The following is a 21,534-nucleotide window of genomic DNA, read 5'->3' on the forward strand; positions in this document are numbered from 1 at the left end:
CTCTGTGTTCCTCCAATGGGACACATGCCACAGAACAACAACAGCAATACCAGCTAATCTCATGGAGTCCTTACTGTGTGAAAGTGCACTGCTCTGTGCTTTGTTCACCCAGTAGATGCCATTATTGTGCCTATCTTACAGATGAGAACACTGAGTCACTGACCAGTGAACTAAGTTGCTGAAAGTTTCAAAGATAGTGCAGGGAGAGGCCAAATTTGAACCGAGGTAGTGTGGCTCCTGATCTGTTGTCTTTACCACTTAGGTGATGTAGGGAGAAAAAGTGACACATGTAACAACTTCCATTGGATGCATCAGGGAAATTAGTTTCATTTTACCTTTTGAATTTCTACATGAGATGCTGATGTAGTGAGACAGAATTTCCATAAAGGTTTAAGACAAAGTTTGAGGCTCCCAAGTGCACAGTAAGAGTCCTGCTGGGAAGATGCTTGTGCCACACACTCAGCCTCAGGAGGACAGCCTCCCACCCCCACCGCCCACCAGAGGCAGTGAGGGGAGGCCCTGGGAGCATCTGAGCTTGCAATGCCCAGGTCTTCACATCCTGGTCCCTACAGAGCCTTCTCACAGTCCTCTGGCTCTTGTTAAGGTTGCCCTCTGTGCCCAGGGAAGCTGTGACTCCCAAACATGAGATTGGAGGGTCTGGGTCACTCCAGTCCTGGCATCTGCTCAGAAGCAGAGCAGGAACCATTGGTCCCACAGGTACCGCATTGGGCCGGCAGAGGTGGAGAACGCCCTGGCAGAGCATCCGGCGGTGGCTGAGTCAGCTGTGGTGAGCAGCCCGGACCGGACCCGAGGGCAGGTGAGGGGAAGGATAGGAGATAAGGGATCTGCGTGTGGGGGGATCTTCCAAAGCAGTGGGTATGCGTGCCAGACTTACACTGATTGGGCAGCAGGAGGCACTGTGGCATCATCCGTGACAATCCTGACTAGAAACTGGTGTGCTGGCTCATTTAGCCCTCACAACTACCTAATGAGTTAGAGACCTTTACTTATTATCCCTTTAATCAGGCGTCTTCAAACTACAGCCCGCGGGCCACATGCGGCCCGCAGAGGAGTCTGATCCGGCCCGCCAGGTTTTTTGGGCAGTGAGTGCAGCCGAGGTGTTACAGTAGGAATTAGTAGTTCATATAGTCTGGCCCTCCAGCTCTCTGAGGGACCGTGATCTGGCCCCCACTTTAAAAAGTTTGAGGACCCCTGCAAGTTTAAATAGACAGAGAGGCAGCATAAAGAAGTTAAGTAACTTGCTTGGATTACACTGTGGTGGAGCCAGGATGGAAATCTGAGGGCTCTGTTTCCAATGCATTCACTGGATTTATTGAGCACCTACTAGGTACAAGGCCTGCACAATTCAATGAAGACATAAATCCTAAAGGCTAAGGTGCAAAGCAACCTAATGGTAGAACAATTAGTCGCTGTGATGCGCACTGACCACCAGGTTGTGGGCTAGATCCCCAGTAGGGGGCCTGCAGGAGGTAGCAGAGTGATGATTCTGTCTCATCATTGATGTTTATATCTCCCCCACCTTTCCTTCTGAAATCAATAAAAACATATATGTATATTTTTTTAAAAGAATCAACAACTTCTTAAAAAATATAAAAACAATAAATTCAATAAGTTACCAACAATTATTAAATGCCCACAGGTTCCAGGCACAGAACTGTATATTCATTAGCGGTAAAAATAGTGATGAGAATAATGATGCTGAGTGTGAGTGTCCCCCCCACGTCCCATGTGGTTCAGAGTTCAGGTTCAGGGTTTGGGCTCTGGAGGAAGCCATCTGCAAATGAAAGAGACTAGAAAATATTAATTTGGAAACACAGGGGGCCATGCAGGAGCCCAGCTCAAAGACTCTGCTTTGCTCTGGCCTTTCGATCCTTTTTATTCAGTTTTTGGGACACACCCATAGCCCTTAGGCAGACAATTCCAATGATAGCCCATCAATAATGATTTACTCAAGACTAAAATGTAGAAGTTGCTTCAGCTTTCTCTGTCTCAACTAGTCAGTGGGTGCTTGGCTCTGACCTTGAAGAGCTTCAAGGTTGAACAGCCTTCTGTTTCCTTGTCCACACCTCTCTGCTAGTGAAGACAATGGACAGCTTTCAACAGCTGAGGATAATAACAAAGTTAAGCTAGGTGCATGTGTACTAACTCGTGGAATCTGAACATAAGGCCATCATGGGATGGACCTGTACTCTGCACATGTCACAGAGAAGGAATCTGAGGTTAAGTGATTTTGCAAGGGAAGGGGTAGAAATTGAAGTATTTGGATTTAAGCCGTTTCCAAAGGCTTGGGTGTCAGCTTGTCTTGCCATGCATTGCATAAACACTTACTTTTTAAACCCGGCCACTAGGTGGCACTGACCCTAAGGCCCCCCCCTCCCCCCCCTCTGGTTGTGCGTTGCAGGTGGTGAAAGCCTTCGTTGTCCTGACCCCACAGTTTCTGTCCCATGACCCAGACCAGCTCATCAAGGAGCTGCAGGAGCACGTGAAGTCAGTGACCGCCCCGTACAAGTACCCGAGGAAGGTGAGTGGGGCCCATGCTCGTGCCCTTCTGAGCTCCGCTGCCCCAAGTCTGGTCGGGTGGCCGGGAGATGCTGAACCCGAACATAGAAGGAGCATTTTTCTCTGCAGAAGAAGCAATTCGGCTTAGGGGTGGATGCAGCCAACTGAATGGGATGGAACCTCCGTTCTGGGTCAGAATCTCCCAAATGCGCTGCACATTACCCTGAGGGCAAAACAATCAGACCAGTGCCCAAAGCTATTGAGAAGGCTATTTAACATCTTTCAAAATTTGCAAAAGACATCCAAGTCAGCCACTTTCTAACTATTCTTAAATGTGATTCATACTAAGAAATACATTCAATATTGCCACTCAATACTTATGTACACAACAAACAAATGTTAACAAAATTATATATATCCTTAAAACAAGTTCATTCTTTTTTTAGATACAAAATAATTAGCCCTTTACATTCAATAAACATTAACATTTCAAGAAAAACTATTTTAAATATAATAATGTTACATGTAATAAACAATATTTCAAGGAAAATAATTTTAAATATATTACATGCAATAAACATTAATATTTCAAGAGAAAAAAAGATGTAAAATATAATAATACTAGAGGCCCGTTGCATGAAGAGATCTGTGCAATAGGCTTTCCATCCCTTGGCTTCCAGTAGCAGTTTTCCTCTGGCACCTGGGACCCAGGCTCTCGCTCCAGCTGGAGTCTTCGGCCTTTGCTGCAGACTGCGGCCAGAGTATGCCTTCTTGTTGTAGGCTTCAGCCAGAGTCTTCTGCCTTTGTCTTCGCTGTAGACTCTGGCTTGAGTCTGCCATCTTAGCTGCAGATTCAGGCCAGAGTCTGTAGTCTTCGTCTTCACTGTGGCCAGAGTGCTGCTCCTGTAGATCCCTTTGGCTCCACCACCTCCCCCATTTCTGCCCTCCCTCTAATAGCAGGCGTCTTGTTCCTCTACTCTGTGCCTGGAGCAGCTGGGCAGCCACCATCTTTCTCCTTCTAATTTGCATATTCCCTCCTAATTGGCTGGTGGGCATAGCGGAGTGATGGTTAATTTGGATATTTCTCTTTTATGAGTGTAGATTACCAAAACTGTACTAATATAGTATTCTATCACAAAGGATGTAGGAAAAATTAAAAAACTGCAAATAACAGGATTACTTCTATTATAGTCTAAAAATTTTTTTCCTCTGTCTCTATTTTTGTTCATCAGTTTAAGTTGTTCATTCTATTCCACAAATGAGTGAGTTCATGTGTTATTTATATCTCTCTGACTGGCTGATTTTTATTCTTTTTCACTTGCATGAAAAAATTTTTTTTCCATTCCTTCACTCTCATCCTGTATGTGTCTTTTGTTTTGAGAAAGGTCAAAACAGTATATAGGAGGGTGATGTTTTTGGATCCATTTAGCTACCCCATGACTTTTTAAAAATAAACATTTATTTTTAAATATATTGATTGATTTCATAGAGGAAGGGAGAGGGAGAGATAGAAACATCAATGATGAGATAGAATCCTTGATGCTGCCTCCTGCACACTCCCTACTGGGTATTGACCTACAACCCAGGCAAGTGCCCTGACTGTGAATCGAACTGTGACCTCCTGCTCCATTGGTGGATTCTCAACCACTAAGCCATGCCAGCCAGACCCCTAAGCCATTTGTTTGAAGCATTTAATGCATTTTCATTTAGGATTATTATTGATATGTACTTATTCATTGCCATATTAAGTCTGTATGGCTGTCCTATATCTATATCTATATCTATATCTATATCTATATCTATATCTATATCATCTATATCATCTATATCTATATCTATATCTATATCATCTATATCATCTATATCATCTATATCATCTATATCTATATCTATATCTATATCTATATCTATATCTATATCTATATATCTAAGTTCTCAGTAGCACCACCCACAGCTGAAATATCTCTCCTGGACTTCAGTTGCTGTTCTTGGGCACCCAGCCAGCCCTTTAGCACCTCCACCCCTCCTGTAAGCCTCTATGTGGTCTTGACTTTTGGTCTTCAGACATCAGTGTTCTCTGTTGTGAGTTTTCTGTTGATTATTCAGGAAGTTGTTCTGTATTTTAGTTGTAATACCAGTTTGTTCCTGGGAGCATATTTGTGCAGCATCCACTTTCTATGCCACCATTTTATTATTGTTGTTATTATTATTATTTTAATGTGTATTTCTTTATTGATTTCAGAGAGGAAGGGAGAAGGAGAGAGAGGTAGAAACATCAATGATGAGAGAGAATCATTGATTGGCTGCCTCCTGCACACCCTCACTGGGGACTGAGGACACAACCCAGGCATGTGTCCCTGGCCGGAATCAAACCTGGGACCCTTCAGTCCGCAGGCTGACATCCCATCCACTAAGCCAAGCTGGCTAGGGCCTCTGCCACCATTTTATATATTTCATTTGTGGCAGTTCATTCTATTACATTTTTTTTCTGTTTACATCTTTAGTTATTGTCAATCCTCGCTTGTGGATATTTTTCCCATTTTTTTTTAATTTCTCTATTGATTATGGTATTACATAATTGTCCTCATCTCCCCATTCCGGTCCCAAACCCCGCCCCACATATGCCCCCCCCCCCTTTGTCCATGACCACTAGGTAGGCTTATATGCATGCACAAAAGTCCTTTGGTTGATCTCTCCCCCTGACCCCACCCTCCCCTACCTTCCCTCTGAGATTTGACAGTCTGATCACTGCTTCTCTGTCTTCAGGTCTATTTCTGTTCATCAATTTATGTTGTTCATTATTTCCCCTAGATGCATTAGATCATGTGATAAAAAGGAATTCCCTTATAAGAACTGAAACTGAGACAAGCCATAATGGTTATGCTGAGAGGCAAACGAATCAGTCTGTAGTGAGTTCCTTTCTGGGCCAACAGTTCTTTTGAGCCCCAATTTCAATGTCAAACAGTACCTTATGTGTACATGTCAGCCATGGTGTTACAGATATGGTTGGTGGACAAATGGTGGTGATGCATGTCCGACCGTCTCTGGTTTGGTCCTGAGCATCCTTCACAGCTGCTGTCTGCTGGTATGGTGAGGTGTTGTCAGCATCTTCCATCTCTGGACTGTTTCTCTTCTGTCTTTATGGCAGGAGGACAGGAGTGCTCCATTGTTTTTTAAAGAGAGTGATGGAAGGGAGGGACAGAGAGGGAGAGAGAGAGAGAGAGAGAGAGAGAGAGAGAGAGAGAGAGAGAGAGAGAGAGAGAGAGAGAGAGAGAGAGAGGAAGAGAGAAATTAATGTAGAGAGAAATATAGATTGGCTGCCTCCTGTACACACCCCAACTAGGGCCTGGGATGGAAACTGCAATCCATGTACATCCTCTTGATCTGGAATCACACCCATGACAGTTTGCTGTGTGGGATAATGCTCCAACCACTGAGAAAGACTGGCCAGAGCTGCATTTGTCTTCTAGAGAAATTATATTGAATAAAATTATTTTTAAAATTTAATATTATCTTGTAATTTTTAATGATGTAGATTTTTTTTAATACAGAGGTACCACAATATATTATTAAGATAAAAAACAGGCTATGAGAGAATATACTTAATATTATTGTATTTGTTTAGAAACAAAGTTTGAAAGGATACATATGCCAACAAGTGACCATTTCTTACATTGTCTGAATGTTTATAGTTAGTGCATGTTGTAAAGCTGTGGAGCTAACAGTTACTGAATATTTACTTCACGTGCCAGGTCCTGGGTTCAATGCTTCACGTGCATTCTTATTTCATTTATCCTCTCCGCAGCCTGAGATGGTCTAACGATGTATGTTACAGAGTTGAAATTGAGGCTCAGAGAACAGAGTTAATACAGGCAGAGCTGGACCTCAAACCAGTGTCTCTAACAGCAGCAGCGTTCTTGCTTTAATGTTAGGCTCTGCTGCCTCCTAGAGAGTAGAATAGGGGATGCATACCAGTTAGGACAGCCTAGATCAGTGGTTCCCAACCATTTTGGGGCCATGCTCCATCTAAGCATCTCTAAAATCCTGAGGCCCTGCTTGTGACATATATTTTCAAAAAGTGAACTTCTCATAGGAAGGAAGCCTAAAAGACCAGTAACTTGGTGTAAACAAGCTTCCAAAAACATGGCACCTATGCAAGAGAAAAAGAATGAAAGGACAGTTGAAGTACTGAAGAAGAAATCATTAAGAAATTGTTAAAAAAAATAATAATGATAATATGAAGTGATATGAAAAAAATAACAAATGAAGTTTCAAAACATAATGGAGAACTGAAATGCATAAATATGGCACAATATATATATTTATACTAGAGGCCTGGTGCATGAAAATTCATGCACTGGAGGTGGGATTCCTCAGCCCAGCCTGTCCCCCTCACAGTCTGGGAGCCCTTAGGGGCAGGAATCGGCCCAGCAATTAGGCGAAGGAAATGCTCCCATCACACCTCTGCTGCTGCCACTGCCAGCAATGCAAGCCTTGGTCAGCCCTGTTTACCTGAGACTTGGCCAGCTGGGGGGTTGAGGGGACTGGGCATCATCATCTTTTGGCTGTGGACACGTCCATCTTTGAGGGCATGGCAGTCAATTAGCATGCTCCCTCCTTATTGGCTGTGGGCACATCTATCTTTGTGATGGTGTGAAGGTCAATTAGCATTTTCCCTCTTTATTAGGTAGGATTCTGTATATGAGGCCCCTAGAACCGTAAAAAATGGAAAAAATTCAGTGTTGATAACTCATTCTCAAATTGCTCCCCTTAAAAATCAAATTGACCACTGTGGGGCATGTGCCCCATTTGGAAACACCACTTGGCTAGTTGTTATTATAACAAATAGCCCCACAGCAGCATGGGTTATTGTAAGAAAGGGTCATGCCACATGCTCATCCTGGTCTCCTGGGAGCAGGATAGAGAAGCAGCCCCCACGTAGGCACCTGCCAGGTGCTGTCAGAGATGGACAGAGGGGGTGGCCAGGCTCAGAGGGTCCCACTCTCCTGTGAGAGGGGGCATGCTTCACTGCACCACATTTCATTGGTCAGAGCACGTCACAGGCTGCAGCAGCTTCAGGGGTCAGGAGGAGGACCTGACGTACTTGGCCCCCACCACTGAGGCCACCACCTGCTGCAGCCTGTTTGGGGGGGTGAAGAGAGGAGTGGGGACAGGTAGGAAATGACAGCAGAACTCAGGCTGGTTTGCTTTCTCCTCACACAGGTGCAGTTTGTCCCAGAGCTGCCCAAAACTGTCACCGGCAAGATCAAAAGGAATGAACTTCGGGAAAAGGAGTCCGGTCAGAAGCAACCACAGTAAATTCAGCATCCCTTCTGAGTGTGACTTTGGGCACACACCTTGCTCCCTCGGTTCCCCCACATGGCTGGGGCAAGGTGGGGGTGGTGGGGCTGATTGGGAAGGACCCAGGACTGCCAGCATTCCTGCATTTCTGTTCTTTTAAGTTAACATCAGTCACTACCCTGCCTCCAACGCTCTTGTTCCTTTGGATTCCCCAGGTGGGCACTCAAATTGGGGCTGAAGATAATAAAGTGCTGACATTGACATCAAGGGTGATCCTGTGTTGTGCATTCATCATGTACATGAACCTGTGGTAAATGTGGTCCCTCCTTGCCCTCCCTTCTCCCTTTAGAGAGAGCACAGGACCTGGTTCTCCCTCCTGTTGTCTGCCGCACACACCCCAGTGTTCCCATGTGGCCCTGCACGTCCAGTAGATGTCCAGGACCCAGTTCTGGGAATGATGCTCCAAGCAACCCAGGCACTTTCCTCAGTTAGGTCCCAGCCTAGGCCCCGTGTGGGCAAGTGAGTGACCTGCTTTTCAGGAACCAGAGTTCCATTGGACTCTCCCAGACTTCTCCAGAGGTTCCCAGTCCCTCATTCCTAGGAGGGGCTAGGGGCCTAGGAGTCTTACCCCTTAGCTTTCCCCCATGTGCATCCACCTACATATTTCTTCCCAGGGATCCAGAGTTCTCCCTAAAAACTCTCCCTCCACACCCTTTAAGTTCTTTCTTCCATTAGAATCTTCCACGCCTTCCTCCCCCTTCCCTTCATCCACCCTTGGAATGGGACCCCCAGGTCTCATCATAGGCTGGGAGGAGCAGGGGCAGAAGAGGCTCAGCCTGGGGGTGGGGAGGAAGCACATATTGTCTCCTTCTCCCTCGCTGCTGGGAGTTAGTCTTAGGGAGATTGTCTCTAAAGTTGTTTGTCGGGGGTACAGTCACACAAACACACAGGGAAATATACAGATACCTCTTGGGTGTGATGTACTCCTTTAGCCCTTTTATAAAAATTTAACTGTAAAATTTGAATGATAGCCTTGCTGGATTAGAAATCCTGGTCTCAGATCCTTGCTTTCCATTACCTTGAGTACTTCATGCCATTCCCATGTGGCTTGTGGAGTTTCTGATGAGAAATCAGGTGTCAGCCTTATGGGAACTCCTTTATAGGTAACAGTTTTCTTTTCTCTTGATGCCTTTAAGATTCTCTCTTGGTCTTTGATTTTTGGCATTTGAATTATGATGTGTCTGGTCATCAGCCTGTTTGTGTTCTTCTTGCTTGTGGTTCTCTGTGCTTCCTGGACTTGTGTGATTTTTTTCTTTACTAGATTAGGGATGTTTCCTGCAATTATTTATTTGAACATGTTCTCTGTCCCTCCCTCCCTTTCTTTTTCTTCTGGCATACCTACTATGTGAATATTGTTATGTTTCATGTTGTCTTACTCTTCTCTTAAACTGTTCTCCTGTTTTTCAATGTTTCGCCCGCTACCTAACAGTCTAGGCTCTCCCCCAATGAGCCCGGAACTGGGGTTCAGTGCAGTTGGAAGTGAGGTTCAGAGCAGTCTGGAGCTTTTATCTTCTTCCCGCTAGGGCAATCAGGGGCACAGTCAACTGTTCCTTCTCTGCACACAATGTGTGCGACTCTGGGACTTCCTTTCACCGCTCCCCTGGGTTTCCGCCTTACAGCCCAGGCTCTCTCTGTATGAGCCTGGGTACCTGGGGTCTGGCCTAGAACTGGGGTTCAGTGCAGTTGGAACTGAGGCTCAGCTTTTGTCTCCTTCCCGCTAGGGCAATCTATTAGCAGCAGAGTCAACAGTCTGTCCTCTGCGTGTAATATGTGTGTCTCCGGGAATGCCTTTTGCTGCTCCCCTGAGATTCTGCCTTACAGCCCAGGCTACCTCCGTATGAGCCTGGGTCCCCAGGGTCTAGCCTAGAACTGGGGTTCAGCACAGTCTGGAGCTTTTATCTCCTTCCCGCTAGGGAATGCCAGCCAGGCACTCAGCCTCCCCTCCTCTCCGGCTCTGTCCTCTCTGTGCACAGTGTGTCTCCCTACCTTAGGCTTTTACAGCTCCTCTGCTTTTCCTTCTGGTTTTCTCTTTCCTTCTCGTTGTATTATAGAATTTCCAGTCAGTCAACTTTCCTGTAGTTCTGGGTAATGTCCATTTTGTATTTTAGTTGTATTTTATTGAAATTTTTGTGGAAGGCTGTGGTTAGGTGTTTACCTGTGCAGCCATCTTGGATCTCTCTGTTTTTAACAGGTTTTAAATTGTGTGATGGTGCATCATCAAGAAGCAAAATTACTTTCCCATATCTTCTGGAACATTCTGGTCATTTCATAATCAAAGCATGGTTCAAATTGATTATTTGTTGTTGGTAGTGGTCAGTATTAACAGTTTCACCTGGTTTTAGAAGCTCATAATACACACCTTCCTGATCCCAACAAATGCAGAGCATTGCCTTCCTCTCAAAGCAATCTGGCCTTGCATTCGATGTTGGTGGTTGATATATATCAGCCCATGATTTTGTGCGTTTGGGATTCTCAAAATAAATGCACTTTTCATTGCCAGTCACAATTTGATATAAAAATTTTTCTTTCATGCCATTGAAGCAACATTTTACTGATGACTTTTCGAGTTTCCATTTGTCTTTTGTTCAGTTGATGTGGCACCCATTTTCATTCCTTTAAACTTTTTCTCATTGCTTGTAAACAATCAAAATTTTTTTGCTGAGCAATGTTTAATCTTTCTGCAAGGTGATTTTGAGTTTGATATGCATCTTCATCCAATAATGCTTGTAACTGTTGGTCTTTAAACTTTTTCACCCGGACATTCTTTGTCTTTCACATTGAAATCATCACTTTTAAAGCATTTAAAGCAGAGTTCACATGTATCTTGAGATGGAATATGTTCACCATAAGCTTCCTGAAATATAAAGCAGCACTTTTCTTCAAAAATAAAGTATTGAATTATTACTTCCCTCAAAAGCTCTTTTTTTTTTTTTTGGCAAAAACTTGCACATTTTTTAAGCATAAAAATATCTATGATGTTAACACCTTTAGTAAATTTGACAAATGAAGTTCTGTAGCATGTTGTCAATATAACAACTGCATATTGCAATATAACAAAATAGCATACATATCAAATTGCATATATATCACCATATATGTAACTCCATTTATTGAAAAAATTTGCATTGTTAACAGGTATACCTAATAATTCCAATTTGTTACTGGGAAGGTGTCTGTGCAGCATCCACTTACTCCACTCCATGTTTAATCTCCTTTGATTCAATAATAGTATTTTCCCACATAATATTTATATTATACTAGATGCCTGATGAATGAAATTCAAGCAAGGGGCTTGATCCTCACAGCCCCTCTCAGCCTCCTCCAGCCCTTGCAACCCCTCGTAACCTCAGCCTTTACAGCCCAGTTTCATCTGAATGTCATCCGGCAGGACATCATCCTGAAGGTTGTTTTGCTGTCCAGTCTAATTAGCATATTACACTTTTATTGTTATAGATGACATGTAAATAGTTTGTTACAGTGCCAGTAACATAGTCAATTTTAAATAATTTTGAGTCGATACTCTTTAGTGGTGAAAAATTTCTGAGACTCAATTCATTTCTTTAATGAAAAAAAATACAAGGTACTAATCCTATATAATAAAGAACTAATATGCTAATTAGATCATATGGCAGAGCAATCTTTTAGAACAACCAGTGGGTGGGGCCTTGAGTCAGCCAATGCAGTGATGGCTGAAGAGGCCAGGGCCAAGAGGCTCCAAGGGCTGAGCCCCTTGCACAAACTTTGTGTATCAGGCCCCTAGTATATGTATAAATGAGGTTATGTGTGTGAGTTCCTTTAGGCAAGAGGTCTTAAAGGAGCAATTATATCTTCTCTCTTCCCACTGTCCTTCCTCTCTAACAATACTACTACTACTACTACTACTACTACTACTACTACTACTACTATTACTACCGTGTTTCCCCCAAAATAAGACATTCTCCAAAAATAAGACCTAGCGCATGGAAAAATAATACATCCCCTGAAAATAAGATCTAGCGCATCTTTGGGAGCAAAAATTAATATGGCACTGTCTTATTTTCGGGGCAACAGGGTACTACTATCCTTACTATGAGCCAGGCACTCTTCCATGCAGTCTGCACATATGATCTTCTTTAATTCTTATATCAATTCTATCAGGGAGGTACAGTTATTCTTATTTTCAGATAAGGAAATTGGAGTACAGCATTGCAATAGCCCTCTGTCTTTGTGTGATGTAGTAACTGGTGGATCATGGTTTCAGCTTTGCCTATTTGGCACTGGAGTCTCTGTTTAAAAACAACAGCCACCATTTGGAAAGCACTTTCCATATGCTCCATATGCTGGGCACTTCCAGTGTCTTCCAAACATTATGGCACATGGCGCTTTCTCCTGGACACAAGTCGATGCAATATTGTATCTGAAATGTTTGGGGAAGGCTTTGGTCAATTCCTATGGTTTGGCCAAACATAAAATCAACTGAGATGTTGTAGTGTCATAAATTCCAGAGTCAATTTTTCCCCCCAGAACAGATAATGTAAAGAGAGTAGGAGTCCCTCCCACCCAGTACCCAGTTTCTTAGTTGAGCAGCTCATATCTATTGTTTGTTATGAAAGAAGCCAGAAATCATAGATGGAGACCTGTGGCAGATAGGATAGGGGCAGAATATTGGAGGGAGACTTGAGCATGGCAGACTGCCTTAGAGAAAGGCAGGCCTCAAGTCCTTGGTCATGTTAGACAATCTTCTCAGCATGCTTCTACAGAGGTAAAACATGACTGATAAATGTGTCATTGCAGAAGCCAAAAGCTGGAGAGTCATGATCAATTTCTCTTTTGTTCATTTCCTCTATCATAACTATCATTACTAGGAAGTCGTCTTATTGGTGTCTCAAAATGTCAGCCCACATCCGGCACTTCTCCGTGTTCATTGTGTCCAGCTTGCCCAAGCCACCATCAAAGCTTAGGCCATCCAGCATCCTCCTCACTTCAAAAACCCTTCTCCCAGAACTGCCAGCAAGCTCTCTACAATACAGACCTGATCATTTCACTTCCGAATTACCTCTTTCTTATTTTATTTCAAAATTAAATAACCAAAGACATTAGCCACTTAATTAAATAGTGAATCATGTCTCTTTTTTCTTAAAATGCCCTCAAGACTCCCCATCGCACTTCACACAGAATCCAAACTCCTTATTATGACCCAAAAGTGCTCTGTGACCTGCCTGTGTCTCTGACCTCGGAATCATCTTTCCACTCAGTAATTGGCTTCACCAGCCTCGATCTATCCCTTGGGAAGCTCAGCCTCCAGCCTGTGTACATAATGCTCCTCTTGTCTTTTCCCTTGGTCTTCCCATGGCTGCCTCCTTCTCCTCCTTCAGGTCTCAAAACATCAATCACTTTCTAAGAGATGATATCCTTAGTCACCAGGTCCCTCCTTCCCGCTGCCCTTCACTCCAAAGCCCAGTCACATTGTTATATTATCTTGTTATGTTTTCTTCTGGACAACTATTACCATTTGAGATTCTTCTGTTAATTTAGTTGATTATTTTTTTTTTTTATTTTTTATTTTTTTTGCAGTCTTCTTCCTTCCTCTCATGGGAATATAAACGTGACAGCAGTAACTTTGATTGACACGGCCAAAGCTATATCCATACCTGGAGAGTGCCCATTACATGTGTATTGCATGAACGAATGCTCCATAGGTTTGTCATAAGGTTAAGAAAGGAAATGGGTGTAACGTATTCAGGTTGACAGAGAGGGCTACCCAGTTACTCAGAGAACTGGGCTGATAGAGTCTCTGCCACGTTTTGATATTACCACCTTCACACGTGGTTTCCAGGGCTAGTGAGTCAGGGAAGAGAGTGTTGAGACTCAAACCCACACTGAAATGGCCTAGACCAGTGAGCTGTGGCACTTCCAACTGGAGTTCTCAGACCAGAACTGGAATTCAGGGGCCTCATTCTAATTGCAAGAGAGGCTTGGCAATGAAAGAAACGTGTGCACAGTATCATCAGAGACTTCTGCATCTCTACCATACACCCATTGTCAAAGGTGGAAAAACTGAGGCACCAAGGGATAAGAAACCTTCTCAATGTCACAGAGCTGGCAACTGGCAAGTGACTGGAACCCAGGCTTCGTGTCCCCTGTCTTCTTGACCCCAACACTGATGTTACATTCCCACACAGGAGATCCACTGAGATCCAGAGAGGATCCCATCGACTTTTCTTCTTGTCTCCATTCCCTTCTCAAAAGTGAGGAGTGACTGCTTTTTCTGCTTGAATGACAGGGCTGTTTTTTTGTTTGTTTGATACTTTGAGTGTTTAACTTTTACGAGCCCTGCCTTCTCACTCACTCCTTCCATGAAATAAAGGCTGTCTGAGCTGAAAGTTCATCATTAATGAATCATTCAGGAAGAGCAAGACCCTCACTCAGAGCCAGGTGTCAGACATGGCAGGGGTGTTCTAGGTGTTTCCAGCAATCTTTTGTGGTGACTTTGAAGAGTGGTATTTCTCTCGTGGTTCAATGGAGATTGGGAAGTAAAATGTCATGGGAAAGTTGGGCCAGAAGAGTGGAGATGCGCTACCCCCCAACAACACCCCGAAATAGCTCTAGTAGAGAACTAACAGTTCAAGCCACTGCCTGTGACAGTACCCACTCACACGTGCATGCCTGGGCCAGGTGCTTCCCAGGCATCACCTCATGCAGTCCTTTCAGAGAGCCCAGGAGGCACATCTGAGCAGCAACCCCCACACCTCCTTTTTTCAGACCAGAAGACCAAGGTTAGAATAGCAAATGGCCTGCACGTGGGCCATCTTATAAGTGCCTGAGCCAGAATTTCAGCTCAAGACTTTGGGATTCCAAAGTCCCTGCATTTTGCTAATACAACAACATTATACTTCAAATCCCAAACTAATACAAATGACCAGCATTGGTTATGCCAAGCACTGTGCTATATGCTTCCACAAACTATTCCATCTAATCAGAACCACAACAACACAACCATACCCTGGCCAGGTAGCTCAGTTGGTTAGAGCACATGTGTCAAACACAAGGCCCGCTGGCCAAATCCGTCCCGCCAGGCCTTGCAATGTGGCCCGCACCGCGCTGTCATCACTGCACTCCGCTGCGTTTCCATCACAATGACAGTTTATGACTGTTCAGTAAACCATTCGGCCCGCGATTTAGGCTGGATTTTAGATTTTGGCCCCTTCTCTGATTGAGTTCGACACCCCTAGGTTAGAGTGTCATTCAGATACACCAAGGTTGTGGATTCGATGACCAGTCTGGGCACATACAAGAAGCACTCAATAAATGCATAAATAAGTGGAACAACAATCTCTCTCTTTCTCTCTCTCTCTCTCTCTCTCTCTCTCTCTCTCTCTCTCTCTCTCTCTCCAATAAAAAAACACATAGGATAGTAGGTGTGCCCATTTTGCATTTCCTTAACTGCAAAACGAAGGTGGTGATATTGAGTGGGCTATCCATGGGGATATGCATAGGTCGTACCTAGCACAGTGGCTGGCACATAGCAGGTGATCAATGTTACATTAGACAACTGTGCCTGGGGTAGAGTGTGCAGAGGGGAGTAAAAAAGAATGAGAAGGTGAATGCCTGGAATAAGACTCCACCATGCAATAGTGGGTTCACATTATATAAAGGGCGTGGCTTTCGTTTTCTAAACAATTTTCATACCTAACAGAGAGGTGGGCTTTAGAAATTGCTGGGTGTCACAGGGCACCTCAACATTTATTGATCCTTTACCCTTATTAGACACAGTGTCTATTGCACTTGGATTGTCACTGGCAAAGAGATTTTTGTACATTATCTTACTAATCCTGTGGGCAGCTGGCTTGTAGGTGTTGTTACTGTGCCTTCAAGTACAGAGACACAAATAGTGGCCAAAATCACTCAGCTGGTAGGCAGTGGAACCAAACCTGACTGTGTAACTCTAAGATCCCCTGGGACACACTAAGTCTGTTACCTGATAAAATAGTTTTGTTTTGTTTTCCAGGCCAAAGTCTGGTGAAATCAGAGCTCTGTTGCTGGAACTCAAGGCACGGTGTGCCTGGACAAAGAATAGTGGTCTGAGCCACCTCTCAAAACCCAGAGCCAAACTGAAATACACCTTAAAGCATTTCAAAGTATTATATACATATTTAATTTATTTCAGAGAGGGAGGGAGAGGGAAAAAGAGATAGAAACAAAAAGAGATGATGCCATAAAGTTATTGATTGGCTGCTCCTGCACGCCCCACACTGAGGATTCATCCTGCAATCTGGGCATTTGGCCTGACTGGGAATCAAATCTCAGCCTCCTGGTTCATAGGTCAACGTTCAATCACTGAGCCACACCAACCAGGTTCAAATGATTGTTCTTTAAAAAATTTTTTGACCAGTGATTTTTCATTATCCCATAGCACACATATACTAATTACTACAACTCGGGGGCACACCAAAAAGTATCCTATACATTTTTTCCCAATCTGACCAAAAATTGGTATAATTTTTATTAATCCACACTAGCTGACTATTATTGTGTTGGCCGTTGTCATTTTTTAAAATTGACACTAAGGGAAAAGAGGTCAGTGCCCCTGACTAAATAGTCAGGTATTGCATGTTTTAAAAATTCTTATGGTACACAGGTTGAAAATCACTGCCTTAGCTGAAAAAGGCCAAAAGGATAGGAACTCTTGCAGCCTAAATAATCTCTGATGTTCCAAAACCACATATGGCACAGTAAATATTTACTGAGTGAAAAATATATTTATCTGTAGTTCAGACATTTTTATAGGCACAGTATATGTTCTACCACAATTTTCATCTTTTAGTTTTCCAAATTATTGGAGAAAGGGAAAATCTAACATTTTATTGAGTTCCAATGTCAAGCATTGTGAGGAATATGTATGTGTGTGTGTGTGTGTGTGTGTGTGTGTGTGTGTATATATATATATATATATATATATATATATATATTTCCCATGCATAAGATGCCCCATGTATAATATGCCTCCCACTTTTCCAACCCATAATTAAGGAATCAATATTTTAAACATAAAACAGAACACATTTTTATTTAGTAACTAGAGGTCCAGTGCACAAAATTCATGCAATGGGTGGTGCTGGGGAATGTGTCCCTCAGCCCAAAATGCACCCTCTCCAATTTGGGAATTCCTCACAATCCAGGACTTCTGGCTCCCAAGTTCTTGCCTGCCTGCCTTCCTGATTGCCCCTAACTGCTTCTGCCTGCCAGACTGATCACCCCTTAACCACTCCCATACCAGTCTGATTCATGTCTAACTGCTCCCCTGCCAGCCTATTTGCCCCAATCTCCCTCCTCTGCCAGCCTGATCACCCCTAACTGCCCTCCCCTGCAGGGTTGATCACCCACAACTGCCCTCCCTTGCAGGCCTGGTCCCTTCCAACTGCCCTCCCCTGCTGGCCATCTTGTATCCACATGGGGGCAGGATCTTTGACCACATGGGGGCAGCCATCTTGTGTGTTGGAATGGTGGTCAATCTTCATATTACTCTTTTATTAGATAGGACAGAAGCCTGGTGCATGGGTGGTAGCCAGCTGGTTTGCCCTGAATGGTGTCCCAGATCATGGTGGGGATTCCCTTGGGGCATGGGGAAGCCTGGGCAAGTAGCCTGTGATGGTTTGCAGGCCAGTCACGCCCCTTGGTGACCCAAGAGGAGGCCCTGGTATCTGGGATTTGTTTATCTTCTACAATTGAAACTTTGTAGCCCGGAGCAGAGCCAAGTTTTCTGCTTGCTCCATGGCGACATCAATTTCTGTTGGGATTTATTTATCTTCTATAATTGAAATTTTATAGCCTTAAGCAAAGGCCTGGGCCAGCCAGGAAGTCAGATATCTTGGCTTCCTCCATCTCCAGGGAAACCCAAGCCTCCCTGCTGCTCTCTATGTGGCTGTAGCCATCTCGGTTGGGTTAATTTGCATACTCATTCCTGATTGACTTCTGGGCGTGGCTTGTGGGCATGGCTCGTGGATGTAGCAGAGTGATGGTTAATTTGCATATTGCTCTTTTATTAGATAGGATTACCACAGGAAATGTTTACATACCAGTACTATGATACTATGCAGCATATCACTTTATTCAGCCTCTATTGCATCACTGCTCTCTTCTTCATCACTATTAGTTTCAGGCATATCCATTTCTTCAATTTCTATTGTATCACTTCTGTCTTCCGAGTCACTGTCTATATATGTGAAATCATCCTCATAAACTGATTCTGATTACTCTGAGCTAACTTTGTGTTCTCATGGCCAACCCTTCTCTCCTCATGAAAGTGAAGCACGATTTTGCCTTTCCTGTCAAATCCACAATCTTCAAACATTCTTGCCTGACATTGAATAAGCTTGGTTGACACACGTAAGCCACTCTGGCACAGCTCCATAATCTAAGTCTTAAGCCTCTGTTCCAAGTTTTCCCATTTTGCTGGTTTTCCTCTTCAGGCCTTCTCCTTTTTTGGCATCTTAAGGAGTTGTTCTTCCTGTTTCTACACTGTTTGATCATACTCGGTGGGAGGAGGTCCAAACTGTCTCTCTTCTGCTCTTTTCCATGCTCTTTTGCATAGCTGATTACATTTTGTTTGAATTTTGAAGAGTAAGACAATCGCTTACTGATATTTATCTTTTTATTTTTTTGCCATCTTTATGGGCTTAGAATATTCCGGTCACTGTTGCATCTATGCACTTCCATTTCACTTCCAATTACAGCATCAGCTGATGTCAGTAACAATAAGGCTCGTGATTGGAGGAAGCCTATTTGACAAGGTATGGGCAGCTATGCGCCCATGCAGCTCCTCCCTCAGCTGACTTTGGTGTTTGAGTCTAATGATTTTAGAAAAAAATAGCATCTTATACACAAAAAATACCATACAGAGTTACAGACACAGTGTCTGGTCACAGCCCCTCTGCTGAGGGCTGGACCTCTGTGGATGCAGGAATTGCAAAAAGACATGAGCAGCTGTAGGCATAAAGGAGACTTTATTGCAGACTAAGTAGCCATTGCTAACACAGGAGCTATCAGACAAAGTAAGTTCTTCAAAGCAGTTCCACAAAGCGACCGCACACTGGCTGGTCAGTGACACTTTCTCATACCAACTCAGACAAAAGAGGCCTCTTGCCAAACAGTGACGTTAGTTACAGAGGATAATGGCGCACCTGTGCAGTGCGTACAGTACAACTGCTGCCATTGCCTTTGCACATCCATGTAGCAAATTAGCCTTAAACACCTGGAGTAGTCTAGTCACGGACCCACTCACAGATACAAAGGTAGTAATAAATACCACTATAGTAATTCATGGTGAGATATATAAATATCAACATGGATGTAGATATACATACAGCTATCGATGTAGTTATGGGTATAGATATGATAAAGCTACAGATAGTGACAGCAGATGTTGGCATAATTATAGATATAGATATTGACAGCTATAAAGACAGTTATACATGAAGGTAGCTATGGACATGTCAGTATAGATATCCCCATGTTTAGCCTTCTTAACATATCAATGCAGAAGCTGGACGCTGTGGTGTCTGCTCAGCATCTTATCCCTGTTCCTTCTCATTAGATACTATCTCAATAATTCTGTGCTTATTCTGTGTTCACATGCTTTACACAGGATGCCATCCATTCACTACTCCAGGTGTTGCTAATATTTCCATAATTTAGAGGGAGGTTAAGAAAATTGCCCAAAGCTGTGTAGATGAAGAGTGAGGGATTGGGATTTGAACCTGTGCCGCTCTCAGCTCCCACAGTCCTCCCAGCTGGGTGCTTGTGGCACTTGGGCCCCTCACATGATGAAGATTAAATCAGAATTTCAAACACATTTACAGGATAAGATAGTGCCAAACTAATTTATTTGCTGTTTGATTAAGAGAGGGGTATTGGATAGCTAGGTCTGCTGTTACAAAGAGCCACAGCCTGGGGGGTTAAACCTCAGGAATTCACTTGTCACAGCTCAAGAGGCAAGAAGTCTGAGATCAATGTGTCAGCAGGGCGTCTCTTCTTGGGCTTAGCTCTGGGCTTGAAGTTGTCCATCTTCATGTTCACACCACATTCTCCCTCTATGTGTCTGTGTCCAATCTCTTCTTATAAGGACGCCAGTTATATCGGATTAGGATCCACCTAGTGACTTCATTTTATTATAGCTTTATAACCTATTGAAAGAATCTTCCTCCAGCCTTCTCTGGTGTGCTCAGTGGTTAGGATATTAGAGAGAGTGCCTGTACACCCTTCAGTAACATGAGTGCGTGTGCAGAGATTGTGGGCAGCTCAGTCGGGATTAAAAAACCTCTCAAGGAATGATTGCTCAACCCTGGCCCAATGAACTTTGTACACGGAATCATCTAAAAATAGAACAGCTCCCATGAGAACGGCACAGTTGAGCTCGGCAGGAAGAGAGGTGTTAGAGCCAGGCTGGCATGGAGAACAGGACTTTCAAATGGTGAGTTTCCCACAAAGGGGCTGGTCCCATGGCTGCCAACCTGAGCTTAACTCCCAGGGGGTGAGAGAGAAGGAGAAGACCCTCAGGAAGGTGTACCAACCCCATCTAGCAGCTATGATCCCTCTTTGCCTGTGGTTCCTGAGCTGGGAAGAGAAATCCTAAATCCTAAGGCTCTAAGTTGTGCCTCCAAATACTGGTCAGCTGAAGCCAAATTCCAGCCATGAACCAGAAATGTGCCTCGTCTTGTGGAGGAAAGTCCTGCCCACGACTGACCTAGCAGCCATCTCTTCCCGAAGCAGGTGGTGACTGAGAAGTGCGTGCCTGCTTCCTGAGGACTGCTCCGCCATGCAGTGGCTGATGAGGCTCCGGGTCCTTTGGGGCACCCACAAATCCTGCCACGCCTTCCAGCCTGCCCCTTGGCACTTGCGCTCTCAGTCTGTAACAGCAACTGGCGCCCCGAGATGGAATGACCATGACACACCTGAGAAATTTAACTTTGCAAGTGATATCGTGGACTACTGGACTCAAATGGAGAAGGTGAGGAGAAACCTGTGATGGGGGGGTGGGGATAGGCATGATCACTCTGGCTTATCTTGTTCCTCGGAGGCTGAGGGCACAGACCCAATACAGAGTCTGGCTCAATTTACCTGTGTCATGAGAAAAGTGTATGTTTTGGGGTTCAATTCTCAGTTCTCACCCTGGCCACTTCTGCACCTCTCTGAGCCTCAGTGGTTTTTATCTGTGAAATGGGGACAATCTCCCTTAAGAAACATGACAGCAGGTAAAAGCATCTGGTACAGTCAGATAATTGGGACCAAATACAAAGTTCTAACTACAACGTCAGCAACTTGATGTTCACCTGAATTCTGACCATCCACTAAGGGGGAGCCTCACTGGAATTCATCTCATCAAACTTGGGCTCAACTTCAGGCTGCACAGAGGGAAGGACAGGCCCCCTGCTGGTGCACCTGCGCACTGACAGGGAGAGCTCAGTCAGGAATCCTGTGAGGAGAGGAAGGCCAGCTGCAGGCCTGGCTACCAAAGACGACTGGGGTTTGAATTGGGGTCTGTCCGGAGAAGCCAGTCCCTCAGCCTCTAGAGTTTACAGGTCTCTTCAGAAGACACCAAGTGCTTGAAACGGAAAGGGGAGCTGTGATGTGTACCCCAGGGGGTGGGGTGGACCATGGGTGGTGTTCCAGCTACTAA

The 21,534-nt window shown here is 44.1% G+C and overlaps 2 protein-coding genes across 8 annotated transcripts in view; both read left to right on the top strand.

The window, feature by feature from the left end:
- Window positions 1–8,078, top strand: part of LOC118704873 (acyl-coenzyme A synthetase ACSM1, mitochondrial) — a 37,161-nt gene extending 29,083 nt beyond the window's left edge. Inside the window, exons 12-14 of one of the 4 annotated variants that reach the window (XM_036412925.2) lie at window positions 718–817; window positions 2,423–2,542; window positions 7,743–8,078. In XM_036412925.2, coding sequence (XP_036268818.1) covers window positions 718–817; window positions 2,423–2,542; window positions 7,743–7,838 — 316 coding nt within the window. In that variant the 3' untranslated portion in view covers window positions 7,839–8,078. Of the gene's footprint in view, window positions 1–717; window positions 818–2,422; window positions 2,543–2,649; window positions 2,704–3,200; window positions 3,224–3,300; window positions 3,454–7,742 lie in introns of those variants that run through there. The other 3 variants (XM_045572472.1, XM_045572474.1, XM_045572473.1) reach the window with 3 other exon arrangements.
- A 12,152-nt stretch (window positions 8,079–20,230) lies between these two features.
- The window catches only part of LOC118704872 (acyl-coenzyme A synthetase ACSM1, mitochondrial), a 45,811-nt gene continuing 44,507 nt past the window's right edge, over window positions 20,231–21,534 (top strand). For 3 of the 4 annotated variants that reach the window (XM_036412922.2, XM_036412924.2, XM_045572471.1), the window contains exons 1-2: window positions 20,232–20,328; window positions 20,625–20,865. In XM_036412922.2, coding sequence (XP_036268815.1) covers window positions 20,674–20,865 — 192 coding nt within the window. In that variant the 5' untranslated portion in view covers window positions 20,232–20,328; window positions 20,625–20,673. Of the gene's footprint in view, window positions 20,329–20,624; window positions 20,866–21,534 lie in introns of all 4 variants that reach the window. The other variant, XM_036412923.2, reaches the window with a different exon arrangement.

This window comes from Pipistrellus kuhlii, unplaced genomic scaffold (assembly GCF_014108245.1).
Source record: "Pipistrellus kuhlii isolate mPipKuh1 unplaced genomic scaffold, mPipKuh1.p scaffold_m20_p_48, whole genome shotgun sequence".
NCBI lineage: Eukaryota > Metazoa > Chordata > Mammalia > Chiroptera > Vespertilionidae > Pipistrellus > Pipistrellus kuhlii.